At 44.8% G+C, this 20771-nt stretch overlaps 5 protein-coding genes across 5 annotated transcripts; 3 read left to right on the top strand and 2 right to left on the bottom strand.

Annotated features, from left to right (window-relative positions):
- Window positions 1–1865: 1865 nt before the first annotated feature.
- Window positions 1866–4411, top strand: JR316_0010720 (Long-chain-fatty-acid--CoA ligase 2; the record flags this gene model as incomplete). The annotated part of the gene is made up of 6 exons (XM_047896385.1): window positions 1866–2293; window positions 2354–3261; window positions 3321–3627; window positions 3683–3716; window positions 3771–4148; window positions 4394–4411. The coding sequence occupies 6 exons, from the start codon at window positions 1866–1868 to the stop codon at window positions 4409–4411; spliced, it is 2073 nt and encodes a 690-aa protein (XP_047744430.1).
- A 1655-nt stretch (window positions 4412–6066) lies between these two features.
- Window positions 6067–8445, top strand: JR316_0010719 (Long-chain-fatty-acid--CoA ligase 2; the record flags this gene model as incomplete). The annotated part of the gene is made up of 6 exons (XM_047896384.1): window positions 6067–6494; window positions 6550–7457; window positions 7520–7826; window positions 7886–7919; window positions 7978–8355; window positions 8425–8445. The coding sequence occupies 6 exons, from the start codon at window positions 6067–6069 to the stop codon at window positions 8443–8445; spliced, it is 2076 nt and encodes a 691-aa protein (XP_047744429.1).
- A 574-nt stretch (window positions 8446–9019) lies between these two features.
- Window positions 9020–11495, bottom strand: JR316_0010718 (Beta-glucuronidase; the record flags this gene model as incomplete). The annotated part of the gene is made up of 10 exons (XM_047896383.1): window positions 9020–9424; window positions 9483–9537; window positions 9594–9883; window positions 9941–10265; window positions 10336–10545; window positions 10600–10717; window positions 10772–10859; window positions 10909–11080; window positions 11137–11149; window positions 11201–11495. The coding sequence occupies 10 exons, from the start codon at window positions 11493–11495 to the stop codon at window positions 9020–9022; spliced, it is 1971 nt and encodes a 656-aa protein (XP_047744428.1).
- A 1033-nt stretch (window positions 11496–12528) lies between these two features.
- On the bottom strand, window positions 12529–14995 carry JR316_0010717 (Beta-glucuronidase; the record flags this gene model as incomplete). Its single annotated transcript, XM_047896382.1, has 10 exons — window positions 12529–12930; window positions 12987–13041; window positions 13094–13383; window positions 13449–13767; window positions 13820–14029; window positions 14082–14199; window positions 14258–14345; window positions 14395–14560; window positions 14615–14627; window positions 14692–14995. The coding sequence occupies 10 exons, from the start codon at window positions 14993–14995 to the stop codon at window positions 12529–12531; spliced, it is 1965 nt and encodes a 654-aa protein (XP_047744427.1).
- Window positions 14996–15900: 905 nt separating this feature from the next.
- Window positions 15901–17628, top strand: JR316_0010716 (uncharacterized protein; the record flags this gene model as incomplete). The annotated part of the gene is made up of 7 exons (XM_047896381.1): window positions 15901–15925; window positions 15986–16100; window positions 16158–16334; window positions 16392–16666; window positions 16723–16975; window positions 17029–17197; window positions 17251–17628. 7 exons carry the CDS (start codon window positions 15901–15903, stop codon window positions 17626–17628), a joined length of 1392 nt encoding a protein of 463 aa, XP_047744426.1.
- Between the last annotated feature and the right edge of the window lie 3143 nt (window positions 17629–20771).

The raw sequence follows: 20771 nt of genomic DNA, 5'->3' as shown, positions 1-20771 counted from the left end.
GAATGCGGCAGCGCGTGAGCGTAGAAAGGTGTGTACTCCACTGGTATATCCTTTGATGCATTCAGTCCCTGTCCGGCATCTGAACCCTGATGAAGGAACTTTACGCTATGGTATTCTGGGATCATTCAATCTTCTGTTGCTTGCATGGCACGAGCTGCTTTATATTGAAAGAAGGGGCGCACCTTGTTTCTAACTGTATTGGCAAATTTCATTTGGGGTACGGTATGTTGCGACACTCTTTCATTAATATACGATGTTCATTAAAGGCTTTTAATTGAGCCCCAGTCTCTAGAAGATTGAACGGTTTGACTAAACGTTCTAACATCTATTTCAGTAACTTGCTGCGGAAGCTCAACGAAACAATTTTCGATGAGAAAACCACCACCTCAATAAGTGTTTGTAGAGAAGGTTACTCTACACCGGCTCAACTACTCACTATATTTATAGACGACTGGGTCCATGATAATGAATACAGTCGTGTCCGCGAGACGTGTTTATTATGGGACTTTAGGGGAAATGTCGGATTTCCACGGCAGTTGGTGACCGAGATGCTTGGTGTGCCTTACAGGATGAACTGAACCACTTTACGGCTAAGTCAAGCGACTCCTGAAGTCACGTTAAGAGCTATATACGTATACGTCCCAATGCTTTGTCACGATAGGTCCACCAGGAAAGGCTAGTTAGAAGGTTACATTTTTACAGAGAGCCATCAATCTACCCTCCTCACATGTCTCAGTGCCTCTAGAACTGTTATGTGGCATACTACTACTACTACTACTAGGTTGACGCTACTAGTAAGTTGATATCAAAAACCAATATAGCACATTTTCTTCGGACCCAGAAGGTACTAAGCATACTTCTATTATCTCATATGAGTGCATATATAAAGTCAAGTCAATTGTCCTATCAGTGAATTTCGACAGTATAAAAATTGCGCCTTATTAAAGGAGTCGTTCAAGAGGTCCGTCCACTTTAGAAAGGCATGAAATTGATTTGGTTCGTCTGAGACAATAGATTTTATTTATGATGTCCAAAATATGAATAAGTACAATACAGGAGGAGCTTTTGTCTCAATAGAATAGGTTAGATTGCATATTTTTGTTCTTCGAGCGACGCGTTCTATGTCAGATAGTACCCCTATCAATGCGACGCGTCAATTTATACGATCATGTGATTCGTTACGCTCTGCAAAAAGCCTGTAAAAAGGTCTCCCTTACTCTTCCACGGCATTTCCTGCTAAATCTTGATCCCTCGGTATTCATACCCATAATTCAACCTCTTTCAGCTCATAAAGAGAAACATTTCGGCACCCTAATTATGAATTTGGATCTCCTATGATCAAAATTTGCGGAAATGTGAACTTTGGCTAAACTTCCCAAAATGTTGATCGACATCGATTGGCTTCAAACTAGAAGAGTCGTCCAGCTATCGTCTCGTCGACCCCGGATCCTGAAAACACTCGCAACTTACGAAGGTAGTTTAATCGAGAATCTTTAAGTGGTGTGCACTTAATCCTGGACAATCATTCGAGCGAGACAACCTTTTGGTTGACTTTAGGAAATAGATAAAGCAAGCTCTTTGGCGACGGACGACCCACCCAAGATTTTCTTCGATATCATCCACCCATCGTGCCCATCGTGCACTCGCTGGCTATAGTCGCGCAATCACTAGCAACAAATTACCGCAGATTACCGCGCCCGCCGCCAATCCCTTCCAATCGCAACGTACGATAGTTTATCGGGTGGTTTTGTGATCCTTGAATCTGATGGCAATTTACTATAGCAACTCCACCAAATCCAAGACTAGATTTTTTGTTGCTATTTGCAGCAGACTCTTTCCTCCACGTCGACTTCAACTTCAACGAGATGGCCCACGTCCGCACCAATAAACCTGGATATTACGGCCCTGGGTCTGTAGAAATTTCTCCTCCCACAAAGCCAGGAGAAGGGCCTACCCGACGGTGCAGGTTGGCGGAGGCTGGACTCGTGGAGAGACCGTTAGATGGGATAAACACTGTATACGATGTTATCACCTACGCTTCAGAGAAACACGGAAACAGGAAAGCTCTTGGATGGAGGGATGTCGTCAAGATCGTCGAGGAGGAAAAGGAAGTAAAGAAAGTCATAGATGGGAAGGAAGTGACGCAGAAGAAGATCTGGAAGTACTTCGAGCTCACTGATTACAAGTATATCAGCTTCATTGAATTGGAAGAAGCCGTTTCAGAAGTCGCTCGGGCACTTGTGCATCTTGGTATAACAGGAGGAGACGTTTTCAACGTATACGCACAGACAAGGTGAGTTATTGTATACCAACCCCGTCCGTAATGTCGCGACTGATAAAAGTCGGCTGCCAGTCCAAACTGGCAAATCATGGCACACGCGATTGTCTCTATTTCTGTGATTATGGCAACGAGCTACGACACTCTCGGTGAAGATGGTTTGGCACATTCACTCAATGAGCCTGAATGCGTCGCGCTGTTCACAAACGCGGAGCTCTTGCCGACGTTGCACAGGGTACTGGCCAAAACACCTACAATCAAATACATCGTGTTCGATGGAGAACCCAGCCAGGCGGTCATTGACGATCTCCACTCGGTGAGGGAAACGCTTAAGATCTTCAGTTTGGACAAGCTTCGGGAAATAGGAAGAACACTGTCTACAGAAACCCTTCGAGGACGCCGTCCCAAACCCGACGACCTTGCCATGATCATGTATACTAGCGGCAGCACAGGCCCACCCAAAGGCGTGTGTATCACCCATTCGAACCTCATCGCATCCGTCGGCGCCGTTTACGTGCTCATCGGCCACCATCTGACCTACGACGACAGCTACCTGGCGTACCTACCCCTCGCGCACGTCATGGAATATATGGTCGAACTCACCATCCTTTTTGTCGGCATGCCATCTGGATATGGACGTGTAAAGACACTGACGGACGCGTCGGTGCGAAATTGCAAGGGTGACATCTGCGCTTTCCGACCGTCAATTATGGTCGGTGTACCAGATGTCTGGGAAACTATTCGGAAGGGCATCCAGACTAAAGTAAATAACAGCGGGTTCATCAAGAAAGGCATATTTGATAGCGCTATGGCCGCAAAGAAGCACAACATCCCCTTGTTCGCTCAGTTGGCCGATAGCATCGTTCTCGGAGGCGTCAGGGCAGCTACGGGTGGTCGTTTGAGGATTGCTATGAGTGGAGGAGCGGCAATTAGCCAAGAAACACAGGAATTTTTGAGCACGGCACTCGTCACTATTATCCAAGGTAAACTGAATATGGAATATCCTAATTGTTTAATGCTGAAAATTTTATCTAATCTTCAGGATACGGCATGACGGAATCTTGTGGAATGTGTGCTATCCTTCCTCCTGAGCTGATGCGATACTGTTCTGTCGGACTTCCAGTACCCTCTGTTGACATCAAGCTACGTGATGTACCAGATGCTGGGTATTTTTCATCAAACGAAGTCCAACAAGGCGAAATTTGTATCCGTGGCCCCTCTGTTGTCGCTGGATACTACAAACGGCCTGATTTGAACTCAGATGAAACCATTTTTACGAAAGATGGGTGGTTGAGGACAGGCGATGTTGGGCAGTGGAATGCTGATGGAACACTTTCTGTTATTGACAGGTGTGTGTATATCTAACTTTTTTCCCCTGAATGCTTGCTGACGTTGAATTTACAGAGTTAAGAACCTCATCAAACTCGCTACCGGAGAGGTGAGATAGGTACCTATCGTCTGATTATATAACGCTAACAGGCAACTTTGATAGTACATCGCTCTAGAGCGACTGGAATCAATCTACCGATCATGTAACCTGGTCGCTAACATTTGTGTGCTTGCTCTACCAGATGCAAAGCAACCTGTCGCAGTCATCATCCCGCACGAAGGAAACATTCGCCTGGTTCTCAAGGCTCATGATGTCGATGCCACAGCCGAGTTCTCTGAACTCTGCAAGCAACACCTCGTCCAGGAGATCATCAGAACAGAATGTAATAATGTTGGCAAGAGGAATGGCTTCAAGCCTATGGAGTTGCTCCAGGCTGTCATTCTGACGTCCGATGAGTGGACTCCAGAAAATGGATTTGTCACTGCTGCTCGCAAAATTCAACGCTCGAAAATCTCAAATGTGTTTAAGAATCAGATTGTGGTATGTCTTTTTCTTTTACTGCGTTAACGGCTCAGTTGTGAAATTCTGATCTATATCTCTGTTTTCAGGAGGCTTATAAGTCCAGATAGTACACTTTTGGTTCATATCTTTTCTTTTTTCTTTCAACTCTTTGGACATCTCTAATTCTATATCCATCATCATCATACTTATATACCATCCATCTATTGAATACTTTGCCAATTATAATTTTTATATCGTTTCAGTCCTTCGATCTTATCTTTTAGGTCTGGCCTGTCGCTTAGATGGCATCTGTGTGAGCTTCGATGATGACATTCGCCATTGCCGACGGATGGTTGGCCAATAATATCTTTGTGCTGTGTTCTAGGAAGTTACACGAGGTTATGGATGTCAATTTTCTATATGCCTATTGGACAGCTTCGCGAAGTCTTCGGCACAAAGGAACAACATGCTCTGCTTAGTTCTATTAGTATTACATCATGGCGACGTATTTTTAGAGTCGTAGTGGTCTGTAGACTTCCACTCTAGATATGTTTGTATCCGTGATGCTAAAACATAGAGCTATTGAGAGCTATTGTGAGCCATCTACGCGGAATCAACTTCTGACTTCCGGAAGATATTCACACATTCGGATTAACGCATTACGTTGATGATCGTCGAGTGAGTCTTTGGCCCTTTAGAGGTAGAAAAATCCTTATGGGCATAAGCTTAATAATGTACTATTCAATGACTTTGAAAGTTGACGCTTTCTGACTCTTTGAAGAATAATCAACTTCGTCGCCGACTGTAGGTTGCCTTCGTGATACACCGATAGAGAGTGCATAGAGCGCCCAGTCGCTTGGATTTCCACAGAATCCGGAGGTGAGCCAAAAGGCAGTGGTTAATTAATAAATTCCCCGACCAATAATGATGAGTAGATGACAAGCATTCGTGTTTTCATTTATCTGGTTACAAGTCATTATGAAATTGAAGACGTTAGACTTATGACTCCTAGGATAGCTTAGGTTTATGTCACTGGATTCGCTGTGCACAGTCAATTGGTGGGGTTATGACTCGGCGTGAGATACACAGCACCTTGGTTATTGATAGCAAGTGATGCTTGGGTGTCTTGTTTGACTCTCATTGCCTCCGCCGATAATTGTAGTCGCACCTAATAGGTAAGTTCTGGGACTGGGGAAAAGTGGAGCTCGGTTAAAGGGGCGTCTAGAGTCTAATTAGGAGCCAAACATCATGATCCGGACATTTGCCAAGCATGGATAATGCAGGTGAGGAGGCAGGAGGATCGAGGAGTACTATTGAGGAATTCAATAAAATAATAGGGTTATACCTCAGCACAGGAGGGAAGAAAGAAACGTTCGGCACAGGATAGCGACCAGTAACCCGCCTGCTATTGATCATATCATACCGATAATGTGATGAGGACGAGACGATTCAAGTTGCGGACTACGATAAGCAGTCCTATCGTCCTCAATGAAATGATTGCCAGTGCGGACTCGTGATCACAAAGAATACTATTCTGGAATATAAATATGCCTTGTTTCTGACGGTCTCAAAATGCATTTTACTTGAATTTCTTCCAAGGAAGTGCCAAGCCATGGGGCAATTCAGTGTACAACTTCCAAGCGTTGAAATGGACACTTGGTTGGGCGGCCGTCAGGAGCCTCAAGCAGAAAGTAGAGAAGAAAAGAAAGATACGGGCTAGTTGAGGAGCGTAGAGTATGCCTCTACACCGACCGAAGTTGTTTTGGGGTTTGAGATATTTGCAATGGAATTTGTCGCCGAAAAAAGTGGAAAAACAAAGCGTGGAATCGGAGTTGGCGCGTATGTGGCGTGACAGTTAGGCACGGCGCGGATCGCGTGACAGCAGGCAAAAGGTAAGAGAGTGACATAAGAGCATCATCCCGCTCTCTTTCTCCAACACCCACATAATACCTCAGGAATGTCCAAGCTCCACACCAACAAACCAGGGTACCATGGCACCGGCTCCGTGGAGGTCGCTCCTCCTGCTCGTCCTGGGGAGGGCCCTACAAGGAGATGTTACCTCTCCAAAGACGGTCTCGTCACCCAGCCATTCGAGGGCATCGACACTGTGCACGACGTGATTGAGTATGCCGCGCGCACGCACGGAAACAGAAAATCTCTTGGCTGGAGAGACGTTGTTAACATTGTCGAGGAGGAGAAGGAGGTGAAGAAGGTCGTCGACGGCAAAGAAGTGACCGAAAAGAAGAAGTGGAAGTTCTTCGAACTCAGCGACTACAAATACATCACTTTTATCGAGCTTAAGGAAGCAATTTCTGAGGTTGCTCGGGCGCTCGTTCATCTTGGTGTGACGAAGGACGACGTTTTCAATGTATATGCTCAGACCAGGTGGGTATTTTTTCGTTGCGTAGCCCCTTGCTTCATGGTCTAACGGCACCACCAGCCCAAACTGGCAACTCATGGCACATGCTTGCGCATCTATTTCAACGCCCATTGCAACTGCATACGACACTCTCGGAGAAGACGGTCTTGCCCATTCTCTGAACGAACCTGAATGTGTTGGTCTTTTCACCAATGCCGAGCTACTGCCGACTCTTCACAGAGTTCTTGCGAAAACTCCTACCGTCAAATATGTCGTCTTCGACGGCGAGCCTACGCAAGCGATTGTTGACGACCTACATTCCGTCCGTGAGACCATTCAAGTATTCAGCTTGAACAAGCTTCGCGAGCTTGGGAAGACTCAGTCTATTGATATCCTTGCATCGCGACGACCCAAGGCTGATGACATTGCCCTGATCATGTATACCAGTGGGAGTACTGGTGCTCCCAAGGGCGTTACCATCACCCATTCTAATCTCATTGCCTCCGTCGGATCAGTAAAGGTTTTGCTTGGACATCATCTCACCTACGAAGACACCTACCTCGCCTACCTACCTCTGGCTCACGTCCTGGAGTACATCGTGGAGATGATTATGCTCTTTGTTGGCATGCCCATCGGTTACGGCCGTGTCAAGACCCTTACAGACGCTTCTGTCAGAAATTGCAAAGGTGACATTGGTGCCTTCCGACCCTCCATTATGGTTGGTGTTCCAGCAGTTTGGGAAACAATTCGAAAGGGTATCCTCAACAATGTTCATGCTGCCGGATCCGTCAAGAAAACCCTATTCAATGGTGCGATGGCAGCGAAGAAGAAGAACTTGCCTGTTCTTGCCAAGTTGGCTGACACCGTAGTTTTGGCGGGCGTCAGGGCAGCTACTGGCGGGCGACTACGCATCGCCCTTAGCGGTGGCGCCGCTATCAGTCGCGAGACGCAAGAGTTTTTGACCACCGCTCTTGTTTTAGTTCTTCAAGGTCAGACTATCCACCCCTGTTCCGTTCTCTTGGATATTAACTGTCGTTTCGACATAATACAGGTTACGGCATGACAGAGTCGTGCGGAATGTGTGCCATTTTACCCCCTGAGTTAATGCGCTATGGATCTGTCGGTGTTCCAGTGCCTTCCATTGAAGTCAAACTCCTTGATGTACCCGACGCTGGTTACTTATCCACCAATAATCCCCAACAAGGCGAGGTTTGCATCCGCGGACCTTCCGTTGTGAAAGGATACTACAAGCGACCGGACTTGAACGAAGACGAGAACATCTTCACCAAAGACGGGTGGTTGAGGACCGGTGATGTTGGACAGTGGAACTCGGACGGAACCTTGTCCTTAATTGACAGGTGCGTTGCATTTCCAGGTTACATGACTGAACGAAGATTCTGAAAAATTTTGGTATCAGGTTGAAGAATCTCATCAAATTGGCCTCTGGCGAGGTTAGTGCAAAAGTTCATTCAACTAAATTTTCGCGTCTAATGAAATTTCTTTCATCAGTACATCGCCCTCGAGCGTCTTGAAGCCATTTTCAAATCCTGCAACTTGGTCGGTAACATCTGCGTCCACGCCACCCAAGAGGCGAAACAGCCTATGGCCATCATCATCCCACACGAGGCGCATCTTCGAAACGCTCTTCAGGCCAAGGATATCGACGCCACCCGCGACCTTGCCACGCTGTGCAAAGATCCTGTTGTTCAAGAACTCGTACTGAAGGGATGCAATGCTATTGGAAAGAAGAACGGGTTCAAGGCGATGGAGCTATTGCAAGCCGTCGTGTTGACGCCAGATGAGTGGACACCTGAAAGTGGACTCGTTACCGCTGCCCAGAAGATTCAACGCGCGAAGATTGCAAAGACTTTCAAGTCACAGATCGATGTATGTAAATTTTTCAGATTGTCTGTCATTCCACATGCTCATAGAATTTTTGTCCCGTTACTTTTACAGGAGGTGTACAAACACTCATAAAGTGTCTCTTCGATAGGGTTCCATTTTATCACGACGCGTCTTTTCCATGCAGTGGAATTATTCCTCTTGGTTCTCGTTACCTGGCTGTGTCTAACACGTAGTCCAGTACCATCTCTTGCATTATCAACACATTTTCCCCCTTTCCCAGAATCACTCAATTGCCCCTTTTTCATCTACTGTACATTTATACCTACACCTGGCTGTCCATCATTGCTGTTGCCTGCTTTCGTTCACTACCCCTGATCCTTTTTGTCTCGATTCCAAGGACGCTTATCATTTCCGAAATATCTTTATAGAGTAGCTTATAACATGCGTTATAATCAGCCTTGCTCTATAATTTGGGTGCCCACATGAGACGAGTTTTTGTTGGGCATGTACCTACTTACCTTGTTTGCCGCCTGTACATATTCTTAGCAGAAACATTGATTTACTCAAAATGGTGTTTGGTAAAAAGAGTGAGTCCCCAACAAGGTAGTAGTATCGAAGTAACGGTACATGATGTATAATCCAGTGTTAGTTGTATGCAAGTGATAGTATGTAGCAAATTAGTGTCTGCAAATTCCTTCAGAATAGATTATAGGAGGGCTCTTGCTCGTACGATCCATAGCCCGCTCAAAATCGCCAGCGATAGGGTGAATGACAAGAGGGGCACCCTCAATGCTACATCTCCGCTCTCTTTGTAGCCATAGCTGGTGCCTAGATTCTTGTCGCGATCGGAACCTGACCGTCCATTCGAGAGCGAAACGGTCGCGGGCTCGTATGTGACAGTATTGTGCTTCTGGGTAAACGCAGACGTTGAGAAGGTCTCTGTCGCTTGACCGAGCGACAGTGCCTCGGCGGAGCTGTCAAGGAAAACCAGGGCGAAACCAGGAGCGGGAACAGGGATGATACATGTGTTGGCAGCAGTGTTGCAGCTGATAGTGGTGACGTTCAGATCGCCTCTGATGCGACCATCGACTGTGAACTGAGGCCCGAATGTCTAATAGACATTTGAACGATGAATAGAATGAAACTTGTCAAATAAGAGATTTGTTTACCTGGCCGGCCCATGTGATGTTGCTTCTTGAAGTAATCATGGGTGCCAATAGATATCTAGGGAATAATAGTTAGGAGAAGGAAAGTATTGAGTCGTCAGAACTTCGACCTACTTGACTCTTACGGACGCAGGTACGCCACCGGGGATGTTCAACGTAACTAGCGAGTCGCTCGCACCTGACCTATCATTGACGTAGTTGAAAAGGGCCACCTTGCTAAGTACTCCTCTTTCGTAGATCGCATATTGTGGGGTGTAGGTGTTACCGAAGTTGCCCCTTATATCGACAATCTGCGAGGTGTTGGTCTTTCCAAAGACTTCAGAGATGATTAGGGCTGAGTAGTACACGGCACCGACGCTCCATGCGTTAAAGGAGGACTGGTTAGTTGGTGGCGACGTGAACGGCTATGAAAAGAGATGAATACGAAAGAAAGAGTTATAACCAATACAGCTTCGTCTTACGTTGTAGTACGTGTCCTGACCACCGACGTGCAGAAGAGCATGTGTGAAGTTGCCATATGCGAGTTGAAGGCCGTAGTCCAACGCCCAAAGAGCAGCGCCATAGCTATCACTCAATCCAGGGAAGCCACCACACGAGGCAGTGTTGGTTTCGAACATGATAAAAGGCTTCTGGGCGAGTTGTGCGAGCCTCGTTGATTCTCGGTATTGGTCCATAAGAGACATTGGCAGGTCGTGCTTGAAATATGTATCGACAATATCTTGGGGGTTGATAATGGGGTTTCCTGGGCCACCGCCAGTCAATGCTGCACAATTGTTCATGGGGTAGCTTTGAAAAAGAAGGGTCGAGTGGCGTCATTCAATGGAGCTATTTGCCAGAGGATACATAGACGACGTACTGTTCAACGCTGAGGCAGTATAGCCTGTCCTTGAATCGTTCAATATACCCCGTTTCCCAAACTTGTTCGGGTATCCACTCGATGCTGGAGACACTGGGACCAATCAACATATGTTTGTTGGGGATGTTTGGGTTTTCGTCCATGACTCTGATCAGATCCGCAACCTCATCCGTATACATTTGTGGGCTATATGTAGTACGTCGACCAAACCTAGATGAACCATGAAATCAGCAATAACAGAATTACGTTGACGTCCTGGCTCACTTCAAGTAGAAATCAGGTTCGTTTCCGGCTTGCAAACCAAGAAGATTATCGCCCAAGATATTTTGCGCTTGCTCAGCAATGGTCAGCCGCCAATTGACGGAATCGTTAAATGGTATGCCTTGGGGAAGAATGAGTTCAATCGCATACGAAGTTGAAAGTAACCAGGACGCACCGAAGAACCACTTGACGTTTAGCATTGACGATATATTGTTTGCCATATAGAACATGTCGGGAGTATACAGTACAGCGGGAGTTTGAGTCTATTCGAAAAGTCAGAAAGAATACTTTCGTTACGTAGAAACTCCGCACTGTTTGGTTCGATCCAGAGTCAGTTTTTGCGAATGTGTGACCAAATTCAAGCGATCCTTCTGGCACTTGAGTAGCAAACTCTTGCGTATTTCCTCCAATACGAATAACGACACCCCCTGATCGTTCCTGAAGATTCGCCATAAGATTGAGGAAAGGGACTGCGAGAAATGATCTGGATGGTCGCTCCAAGTCAATGGTTGTGATAATAACTGGTTTTGTTCGACATACGAGTTTTTTCCTACTAAAATGACGCTATCAGCACAAGGAGGTCGAAAAATATATAGTTACTTACAAACTTGACTGATAACAGACATTTCTATCGAAAATCCCCAGAATGAACCACCGACATGAGGCATTGACAATCCGGGAACTGCTGCTGCATTGCGTTCCAGGTTGAGGGTATAGGCTGGTGCTGGCGGAGGTTGGGGTATAGGAGGGGGAATAAGTTCGATTGGGTCATAAGCCTTGAGAGTGGGCTTTGAGTATCCAGCGGTCGCGGTTTGGGCGAGAGGAATTTGCCCGTAGACAGTCACTGCTCTTGCTGCAGTCAAAGAGCTAGAAAGCAACAGAAGAGATGACCAAAACATCCTTTTTCACGCCAGCTTGTTATAGAAATATTAGGTTCTAGAAGACAATTCAAGTTGAAAAGAATGGAAAAGAATGGACAGGTGAGCTGACTGGGATCAAGAGGGGGAGGGGTGCGGAAAAGTTAGGAGAAGGAAGAAATGGTGTTGCGGTTGGTTATCCTGTCGTCACTTTGATTGTGTGAATGTGGAGTCTTTGCCACGAATTTTTCGAGCGCCAGGATAATTGCAGCGACTTGGCCCTTGGCCAGATCCTTTTCAAGACAATGGCTGCCTTACTGGAGCATCGGACAAAGTAATGTGCGTATTTGGACCGAGAATTGAGCTTATCCGGGCCAATATCCTGCCATATCACGTCTCCAACGTGTGCAAGAGGTTTGGTGTTGTGGAAACGGGGTATCAGAAAGACTTGGCCCCGACTTGGCAAAAGTACTTAAGAAAGGGGTTCAGCAAGGGCTGAGCAAAGGTATGAGAGCATCTTGGTACCTGTTCGACTATTTCTTGCTCATCCATTTTGGCGCTGGGTTTTACGTGTATTAATACCCGGAAGACATTTCTCCCTTCATGTCTCCTTGATTGTGTCCAGCTTTGTCTTTGCCTGATCTCTGCTTTGTAACACGTTATTTGACATCTAGGGCATTAAATGCTCTAAAGAAAGGGCTTACTTGACGTTATTTCGCTTTTCTGGACTTCGATGGGTGTGATACAAGAGTAAAAGCAGGAAACAGTAATGGAATTGGCATGTACGTGAATGCCTATTGATAGCAAAATTCCCAGGGTTTGAGGTCAGCTTCAAGCGTCTAGCACCTCTAAACTCGAGCTATCATCCTGCATCAGTGAGTAATCATTAATATTCTACATCTCTAAAGAAACAAAAATTCATTAGCTAAATGTCCTGGTCAAAGGTTGGTAATGGTGTTCCTCATGCGCCATAAACCTAACTAAATAAGTGTAAGTGTCCGTCGGTGAACAGTTACCCCAGACCGTGGCTGGAATAACATGCTGAAATGGTATGACGAGCTGTAGCAGCCTTCATCTACTGCACAAGATTTCGCGCTACCCAAAAGCTGCCTACAATCACCGAAAATAACGCAATGACACCTGGAATCATGGCGACTTTCTTTTCGGCAGAGCTTGCACTTCCAAGACTCGTACTCCTATAGGAGTCTCGGTTGGCTCCAGAGTGTCCGTTTGATGTCTGAAGCACAGCAGGATCGACAGTCGCTGTGTTGTGGCCCCTGCTGAAAGCGGTCGTCCCGAACGTTTGAGTGGCCTGGCCGATGGTTAATTGTTCTGCAGCATTATTGAAGAAGACAAGGGCAAAGCCAGGAGCGGGTATTGGAATTATGCAGGTGCTTGCTACAGTATCGCAGTTGATGGTGGTGACGTTCAGCTCGCCTTTGAATCGTCCATCGACTTCATACTGGTTACCGAGTGTCTAGAGGCTACAGATCAACATTCGTACTTGCGACAGGCAGGGCGATATTTCCTTACCTGGCCCGCCCAAGTGATATTATCCTTGGAAGAAACCGAACTTGCGGCAAGATATCTGTTCTTTGTCAACTCTGATATGAGGTAACAAGATCCTAAACGCTGCTTACTTGACTTCAACCGTTGTTGGTACTCCTGTTGGTACGGAAATAGTAACACTCAGGTCGTGAGCACCTGACGCATCATCCATGTAATTGAATAAAGCGACTTTGCTAAGCTTTTCCTGTTCGTATATGGCATAGGATGGCGTATAAACCGAGCCTGCGTTTCCCAAAAGATCGACAATCCTAGATGTGTTGCTCTTTCCAAACGCTTCTGCAAGTACGACGGTGGAGTAATAGACCGCTCCTGCAGTCCACTGGTTGTATGAGGATTGATTTGTGGGGGGAGCAGTGAAAGGCTGGATAAAGGTCACAGACGATCAGGATAAAGCCACGATAGCATTTTGCATCAATGAATGCGCACATTGTAGAATACGTTCTGTCCACCGACGTGGAGCATTCCGTGAGTAAAGTTGGCATACGCCATCTGGAATCCATAATCCATGGCCCAGAGAGCGGCACCATACGAATCGCTGACTCCAGCGAAGCCACCACAAGATGCCGTATTAGTCTCGAACATGTATAACGGTTTTCCTGCTTCCACGGCAAGCGCTGCGGAATTCCAGTATGGTCGAACAAGTTCAACTGCAGCTGTATGCGAAAGATATTCAGGAAAAATTTCTTGTGGAATTACAACTCTTCCTCCGTTGTTATATGCAGCTGCGCAATTGTTGTTGGGATAGCTTTTACCACAATGAATAAAAACGCGATAGCCTTAAAATTTACTGAACTTACTGCTCAACAGTCAAGGCATGCAATCTGTCTTTCAGGCGTTCAATGAAATTTGTTTCCCAAACTTGTTCAGGCGTCCATGGTCCTGTGGCGACACTTGGTCCCAGTAACATATTCTTGATTGGAATACGATCATTGGCGTCAATAACAGCAACAAGTTGCTCGACTTCCTGAGTATACATTTCCGGAGAGTAAGTTTGACGACGCCCGAATCTTCAATGGTTTCAGAACAAAAGTCATTTTGATGAAAGGTAAAAGTACATACTCCTCGTAGAAATCAGGTTCGTTTCCAGCCTGAAGGGCAATCAAGTTGTCACCGACAATGCTCTGAGCCTCTTCTGCAATGGTCAAACGCCAGTTTACTGAATCATTGAAAGGTATGCCTATTTTTACACAATTTGATTATGGTGTGGTGAACACTCAATGATTTTAGACACTGACCGAAAAACCATTTGACATTTAACATTGACGAGATATTGGCCGCCATGTAGAACATATCGATTGTATAAAGGACAGCGGGAGTTTTGGTCTAGGGAACCTCAGACGGTATTTCAGCAAGGTGAATTCTGATCACATACCGTCTGTGTACTTCCTGAATCTTCCTTGTCGAATGTTTTTCCACCTTCCAGGAATGGTACCATTGTCGCAAATTCCTGAGTGTTCCCGCCGATTCGAATTAGAACACCACCTGAGCGTTCGATAAGATTGGACATAAGGTTTAAAAACGGGACCTGAATGAGTGATCTATGAATGATGCAAATAAGTTGTAGGACATTGTCATGCATGTTAAAAACATACGAGTTTTTGCCCACTGAAAGTTCGTATGTCCAATGAGTAAATCGATGGGACAGCGCGATGATTGACTGTATACTCACAGACTTGATTGAGCACCGACATTTCAAGAGAGAAACCCCAAAATCCAGGCCCAACGTGAGGAATTGAAAGGCCGTCTACTGCCGCCGCATTGTCTTGAAGCGTTAATGTGTACGCATTGGCGGGGGCAGGTTCAACGATTGCTGGAGGGACAAGCTGCGTTTTATCGTAGGCCGCCAGTGTTGGAATTGTTGGAATGCCTGATGTACCCGACGCAGTTTGAGCAAGCGGTATTTGGCCATACACAGTGACCGCTCGAGCCGTTGAAACAATGCTTGGAAGCAGCAGAAAAGCGGAGGCAAGCATTTCGCCTTTTGCTCTGCAGCCTAACGCCTATGAAGTAGAAAATAAGAAAGAAAATAAAAAGAAAGGGTATTTTTGAGAATGAGTTTGGGGTAAATGTCGCGTTCAATTATGAAGTCCACAAGTAAGCCGCAAGGAGAAATTTTGGTTATATATCGCCAAGAGGGCCAAGATCGCTCCTTTTGGTGTGCAATCAATGCCTACCGAACAACAGCAGTGAGACTTTCATCCAACCTTCAACATGCTGGTCGCGCTTGCATATTATAACGAATGGCATAACAGAGGTTAATTTCCATGTTGTGGTCTCCGCTGATGAGTCCTGTTTTGTTCAGCATCATCTGCTGCGTAAATCGGTGGGGGGTTCAAACTTCATCATCGCTGAGCATAAATGTGAATTCGAAGCCATAATGTTCTATAAACGAACTAGGTGCCCCTGATCAGCCCCTGATCAGCCTTGGTCGAAACTTTGAGAGCTTGAGCGTGAGTGGTAGAAGTTTCATTGTGAGCGCAGTCAAGCTCGCTGCCGTAAACACGCTGTTGTGTATTACGTCACTTATTACTTATTTGAGAATCGCATAGTTCCCTGGCCTCAGTCTCGACCCTCTACGGCTGTATCTCCTAGTACCCTGATCGGCATCTTGTTCATTTTGTTGAATATGCCCTCCATCCAAGGCCTGGCCTTGATCTTCGGCTGATAAATATGGAAAGCCAGACTGATCTGCTCAATGTTTGGCTCATGCCGCGTGATGGCCGGTCCTGCTAACGTCTAGCTAAAACATGCTTGTGTTATCCGTAGACTCCTATTCTGAATGAAATATATTTTCCTACCTTGTTTCTCATCGTGATAGGGCGACAATTGAAAATCCCTACTCAGCGCCGTCTCTTCTATTCTTTTTGTATTAAAATCAATGCCGAACCAGCATAAACCACTTCGTAAGTCTTGTGTTTTGTACAATAGGTAATAGAAACTGAAGTCATCTATTGATCCACAAGCCCCTGAGGATGAAATCAAGGAATACGTACAGTTCTACTATGATCTAGGTCAGAACGATCGTGAGATTCAGGACAATATGAAAGACCATTACAATACAGAATTGTATGGCCTAAGGTGCGTTGTTATTACCTCTACGGACACGGGAATACGTATCAATTAATCTACTTCTAGTGTGTCGAGCATTAAAAGGCTTAGAAAAAAGTGGGATCTTCTCAGTACTCGACAACAAAAGCACACCTTGGAGTCAATTGCCCCTGCCATTCAGGAAATGCGAACTAGATTCCCTACTCGAGGTGTGGAAATGATTAGAAAGCAGCTACGGGTTGAGTTTAATATCAGAGTTCCTCGGTATGAATTGAATATTATCATTTTTGGAAGAACTTGCTCAAATATAGTCTACACCAGAAGTGTTGTTTATAATTATCTTCAAATGACTGAGCCCGATGCGCTAAAGGCTCGGAAGGCTCGTAGATTCAAACGCAGACGCTACCATGCTGCTGGTGTTAACGATACTTGGGCCCAAGACCAACATGACAAATGGGGTCCTCGGTTTGGACTGTGGCTTCACCACAGTGCAGATCCATTCACTGGATTCCTGAATTGGTTAAAGGTATGGTGGACTAACAAGAATCCCTGTCTAATTGCTGGTTATTTTATTGATACGGCTCGCAAATATGGCGGTAGGTTTAATTTTACTCTTCTATTATTTTTACTGAATAAAGTTAACTTTAAACAGCTATTCCTCTTACGACGCAAAGTGACCCAGGATCAGAAAATTTTGGTGTAGCCAACATTCAGACCTTGGCTCGACACCGGCTTGATCCTACTCTTGTTGGGACTCTGCAACATAGGTGGCTTCGGCATAAAGCCAACATCAAGCCTGAAATCAATTGGTCGGTATTTCGTCGTGACTTTGCTCCTGGTTATGAGGATTTGTTCCAACAAGGAGTTGTTTCTGGATGGTATGAAGTTACCAATGTTGTTGAAAAGTATGTTTGATCATAATTTTTTGTGATATCTGTTTTAATTATTGTTTACATAGCTTGGTTTTCCGCTGGATCGCAATTCCATGGCTGCAAAACGAGCTTGACAAGTGGGCAAATACCAAAAATCGAACGGCACCACGTTCAGACCGCAAGAAAATTCTCCCACTCGGTGCTCCTCTGTTAATTCGCACCAAGCCCGAAAAATTCAATGCTCTTGACTTTAAGGTATGTTTATTGTGTAGATGCTATAGACCAGAAATTCAATTTACATTGAATAGATTCCTGTTACAGAAGACCTTCTTGATGACCTTGAAAACGAGTATGCACCCAAAGATCACCCAGTTTTTCAACTTACACCACCTGCCTTTGACGAACGAGCCCGAAAGATTTATGAGGACATTGGGACTCCTGAGGTAACAATGGCCAGTTTTTGGGAAATTTATCGTACCATGCTCGAGCGCTTTTGTGGTGAGGTTGATGAAGAAATTGAAGTTGTTCTGACTGCGCGTGTTGCTGAAGAACAAGGTATTGATCAAGAGGAAATATCTTTACTTGATGGAATGAAAGACCTGCGACAAGGTGATAAAGTTGTTGGGTTGCAGGAACACTCAGACGATAGAAACTATGCTTCATTTACAGATACAGATGAAGAATAAATAACACAGTAAATCTATAAATTACTTAGTCTTAGTATCAACTACACAATGATCAGTTATTGGGCATAAAAAACAGTTAATTGTGCTAAAATACAATAGAAAGTAGATACTTCCTCGCCAATCAAGGGTTGGTGGACACGCAAATGCGAATGGAAATGCAAACACAGCTGTGCCGTCTTCTTCTTCCCCCTCAGCGGCGGCCGACCCAGCAGCCTCGCCCTGGTGATTGTCGATGGTGGCTAGAGCGGGGCAGGGCGGCAGCGGCAGCGGCGACACAACCCAGCTGCTGTCAGGGCAACACTATAATCAGTGTGACAAGGCCACCAACAAAGATTAAGCAAGAGAGAGAGAGAGAGAGCAGAGAGAGAGTAAGAGAGCAAAGAGAGAATAAGAGAGTGAGAGAGATTCAATGGTTCTAAGAGATCACACCAATGATAGTGGATATCCTAAGAGATTGAAGCTGAAGCTACAGCTACCTACAAGTCCAGTATTTATACTCTACAGCTATTCTAGAATATTCCCTACATTACATCATAAAGGAAGGTTAAAGAATAAAAGTGACATCATATAGAAAAAGAATGAGTAAGACTAGGAATCATATAGAATTTACTAGAAAAAAGTGGAACAAGAAGGCTGTGATGAAAGAAATAAACTATCTAATCAGATAATTGATAAGATAATGAAAGGATAAGATAATTCTGTGAAGATAAAGAGGGGAAACTGGAGAAACCCTGACATCACCCCCTCTCTAAGGCACATTTTCCACAATGTGCACATGGATGGGTTAGTTTAGAGGGTTTAAGAAGAGGAGGAGGTTCAGTAAAGTTAATAATAGGAGTGAAAGAAAGTCTATCAAAGGTCACAGCAGAAATCCTTCTAGGTGCTGAAGGATGTTTGGCATGGAAGTCCTTGATAGCCTTAGAAGCATTTTTCAAATGCTCTGCAGGCTCCCAAGTGCATTCTTCATTAGGATAGTTCTTCCACTTGACCAAATATTGAAGTTTGTTTCTAAAAAGTCTGCTGTCCTTGATAAATTCAACTTCCCACTCAGGATTTTCTCCTTGAATGACAGGAGGTGGTCTAGAAGGAGGCTTTCTTCCTACAATATCTGGATGATAAGGTAGAAGTTTAACCACATTGAACACTGGATGGATTTTCATGGTAGATGGCAGCTTAAGCTCATAGGCATTAGGGCTAATAACTTTGGTAATTTTGTAAGGCCCATATCTTTTATCATCCAATTTCTTGGAGGGCCTATCAGTTTTGAGGTCCTTGCCATCCAACCATACCAAATCCCCAACTTTGTACTGAGTTGGAGTACCTCTGTGTCTATTATAGAATTTAGCCATATCATCAGCAGCTTTTCTAAGTGCAGACTCTGCTTCTTTCCTGGCTTCTTCCATATTTTTCACAAAGGTATCCACAGTGTCCATTTTACTATCTCTAAGGGGTTCAGTGCCCATTCTGGGATGTCTGCCATTATTGAGCATGAATGGTGTCTGCCTGGTTGAAGCCTGAACTCTATTGTTATAAGAGAATTCAGCTAGAGCTAACCATTCAACCCAATCATCTTGTCTATGGTTTATAAAGAGTCTAAGATACTGCTCAATTTCTTGGTTAACTCTTTCAGTCTGACCATCAGTTTGGGGATGGTAGGCTGTAGATGAGGCTGTCTGGATACCAAGTATTGAGTTGAGTTCTTTCATAAACCTTGAGACAAACTGTGGACCTCTATCACATAGAATTTTAATGGGTAAGCCATGGTGTTTCCAGACATAATCTCTGTATAGTCTGGCTGTCCCTTCAGAAGTGACTTCATCTGTAGTAGGGATAATGTGGATCATTTTACTAAGTCTATCCACAACCACCATAATGGCATTATACCCTTGACATTCTGGTAACCCCATAATAAAGTCCACAGAGATGCATTGCCAGACATCAGAGGGAATCTCAGTAGGAATTAAAAGACCAAGAGGTTTGGCTGGAAAGGTTTTGGTTCTGTTGCATCTATCACAACCTCTGGTATAGGCTGCAATAAAATGTGACATTCCTGGCCACCAATAATTCCTAGAGACTAGCTCAATTGTCTTCCATTTCCCTGGATGTCCAGCAATGAAGGCATCATGGTGCAGTTCCACAATCTTTCTTCTAAGATCTTTGTCCTTGGGAACATACACCTTCCCCCTATAGAGAATAAGACCTTGTTCTTCTGACCATTCCTGTCCTTCAATCTTCTTGGTTGAAGATTTCTTGAGCTCCTGAACTGCCTTGACCACCTTTTCATCCATCTCCTTAGCTTCTCTAATCTTCTTAAGAAGATCATTTTCTGCACCAGTAATGGTAGCATGACCCTGCTTGAGAGCCTGGATTTTAAAGTAGGAAGGTTTGAGGAGAACTACATTTTGGTTATCATTCTCCCCCTTTTTATGATCTGGTCTCCTAGACAAAGCATCTGGCTTAAGAGATCTTTTACCAGGCCTATGATGAAGAGTAAAATCAAATCTGGACAGGAAGAGTGACCATCTGGCTTGCCTTCTGCTAAGCTTTTGGGCAACCATAAAGTACTCTAAGTTTTTGTGGTCTGTCCAAATCTCAAAGGAATGTTGGGTTCCTTCAAGATAATGTCTCCATTCATCTAGTGCTCTGATAATAGCCAGCATCTCTTTGTCATGGATCTCATAATTCCTTTCTACTTCAGATAGACTCTTAGACATAAAGGCTACAGGATGCCATTTCCCATCTGATCCTTCCTGAGATAAAACAGCCCCAGTAGCATAATCTGAACTGTCTGCTTCAACTTTATATGGCTTGTTATCATCAGGGAAAATCAAGACAGGTGAAGAAGTGACTTTCTTCTTTAATTGGTCAAAGGCTTCCTGCTGTCTAAGACTCCATCTCCAGACTGTTCCTTTCTTTGTCAATTCATGAAGGGGCTTAGCAATGTCTGCAAAATCCTCTATAAACCTTCTATAAAAATTAACAAATCCCAAGAATGATTGGACATCCTTGACATTTTCAGGTTCAGGCCATTTAGAAACTCCCTCTACCTTGACAGGATCCATCTCAATCCTGCCTTGTGAAATGATTAGTCCAAGATATTCAATCTTTTCCTTTTCAAATTCACATTTCTCTGCTTTAAGGTA

The sequence above is a fragment of the Psilocybe cubensis genome, chromosome 10 (assembly GCF_017499595.1).
Source record: "Psilocybe cubensis strain MGC-MH-2018 chromosome 10, whole genome shotgun sequence".
In the NCBI taxonomy this organism is placed as follows: Eukaryota; Fungi; Basidiomycota; class Agaricomycetes; order Agaricales; family Agrocybaceae; genus Psilocybe; species Psilocybe cubensis.
This window is presented reverse-complemented; position numbering and strand designations above follow the sequence as displayed.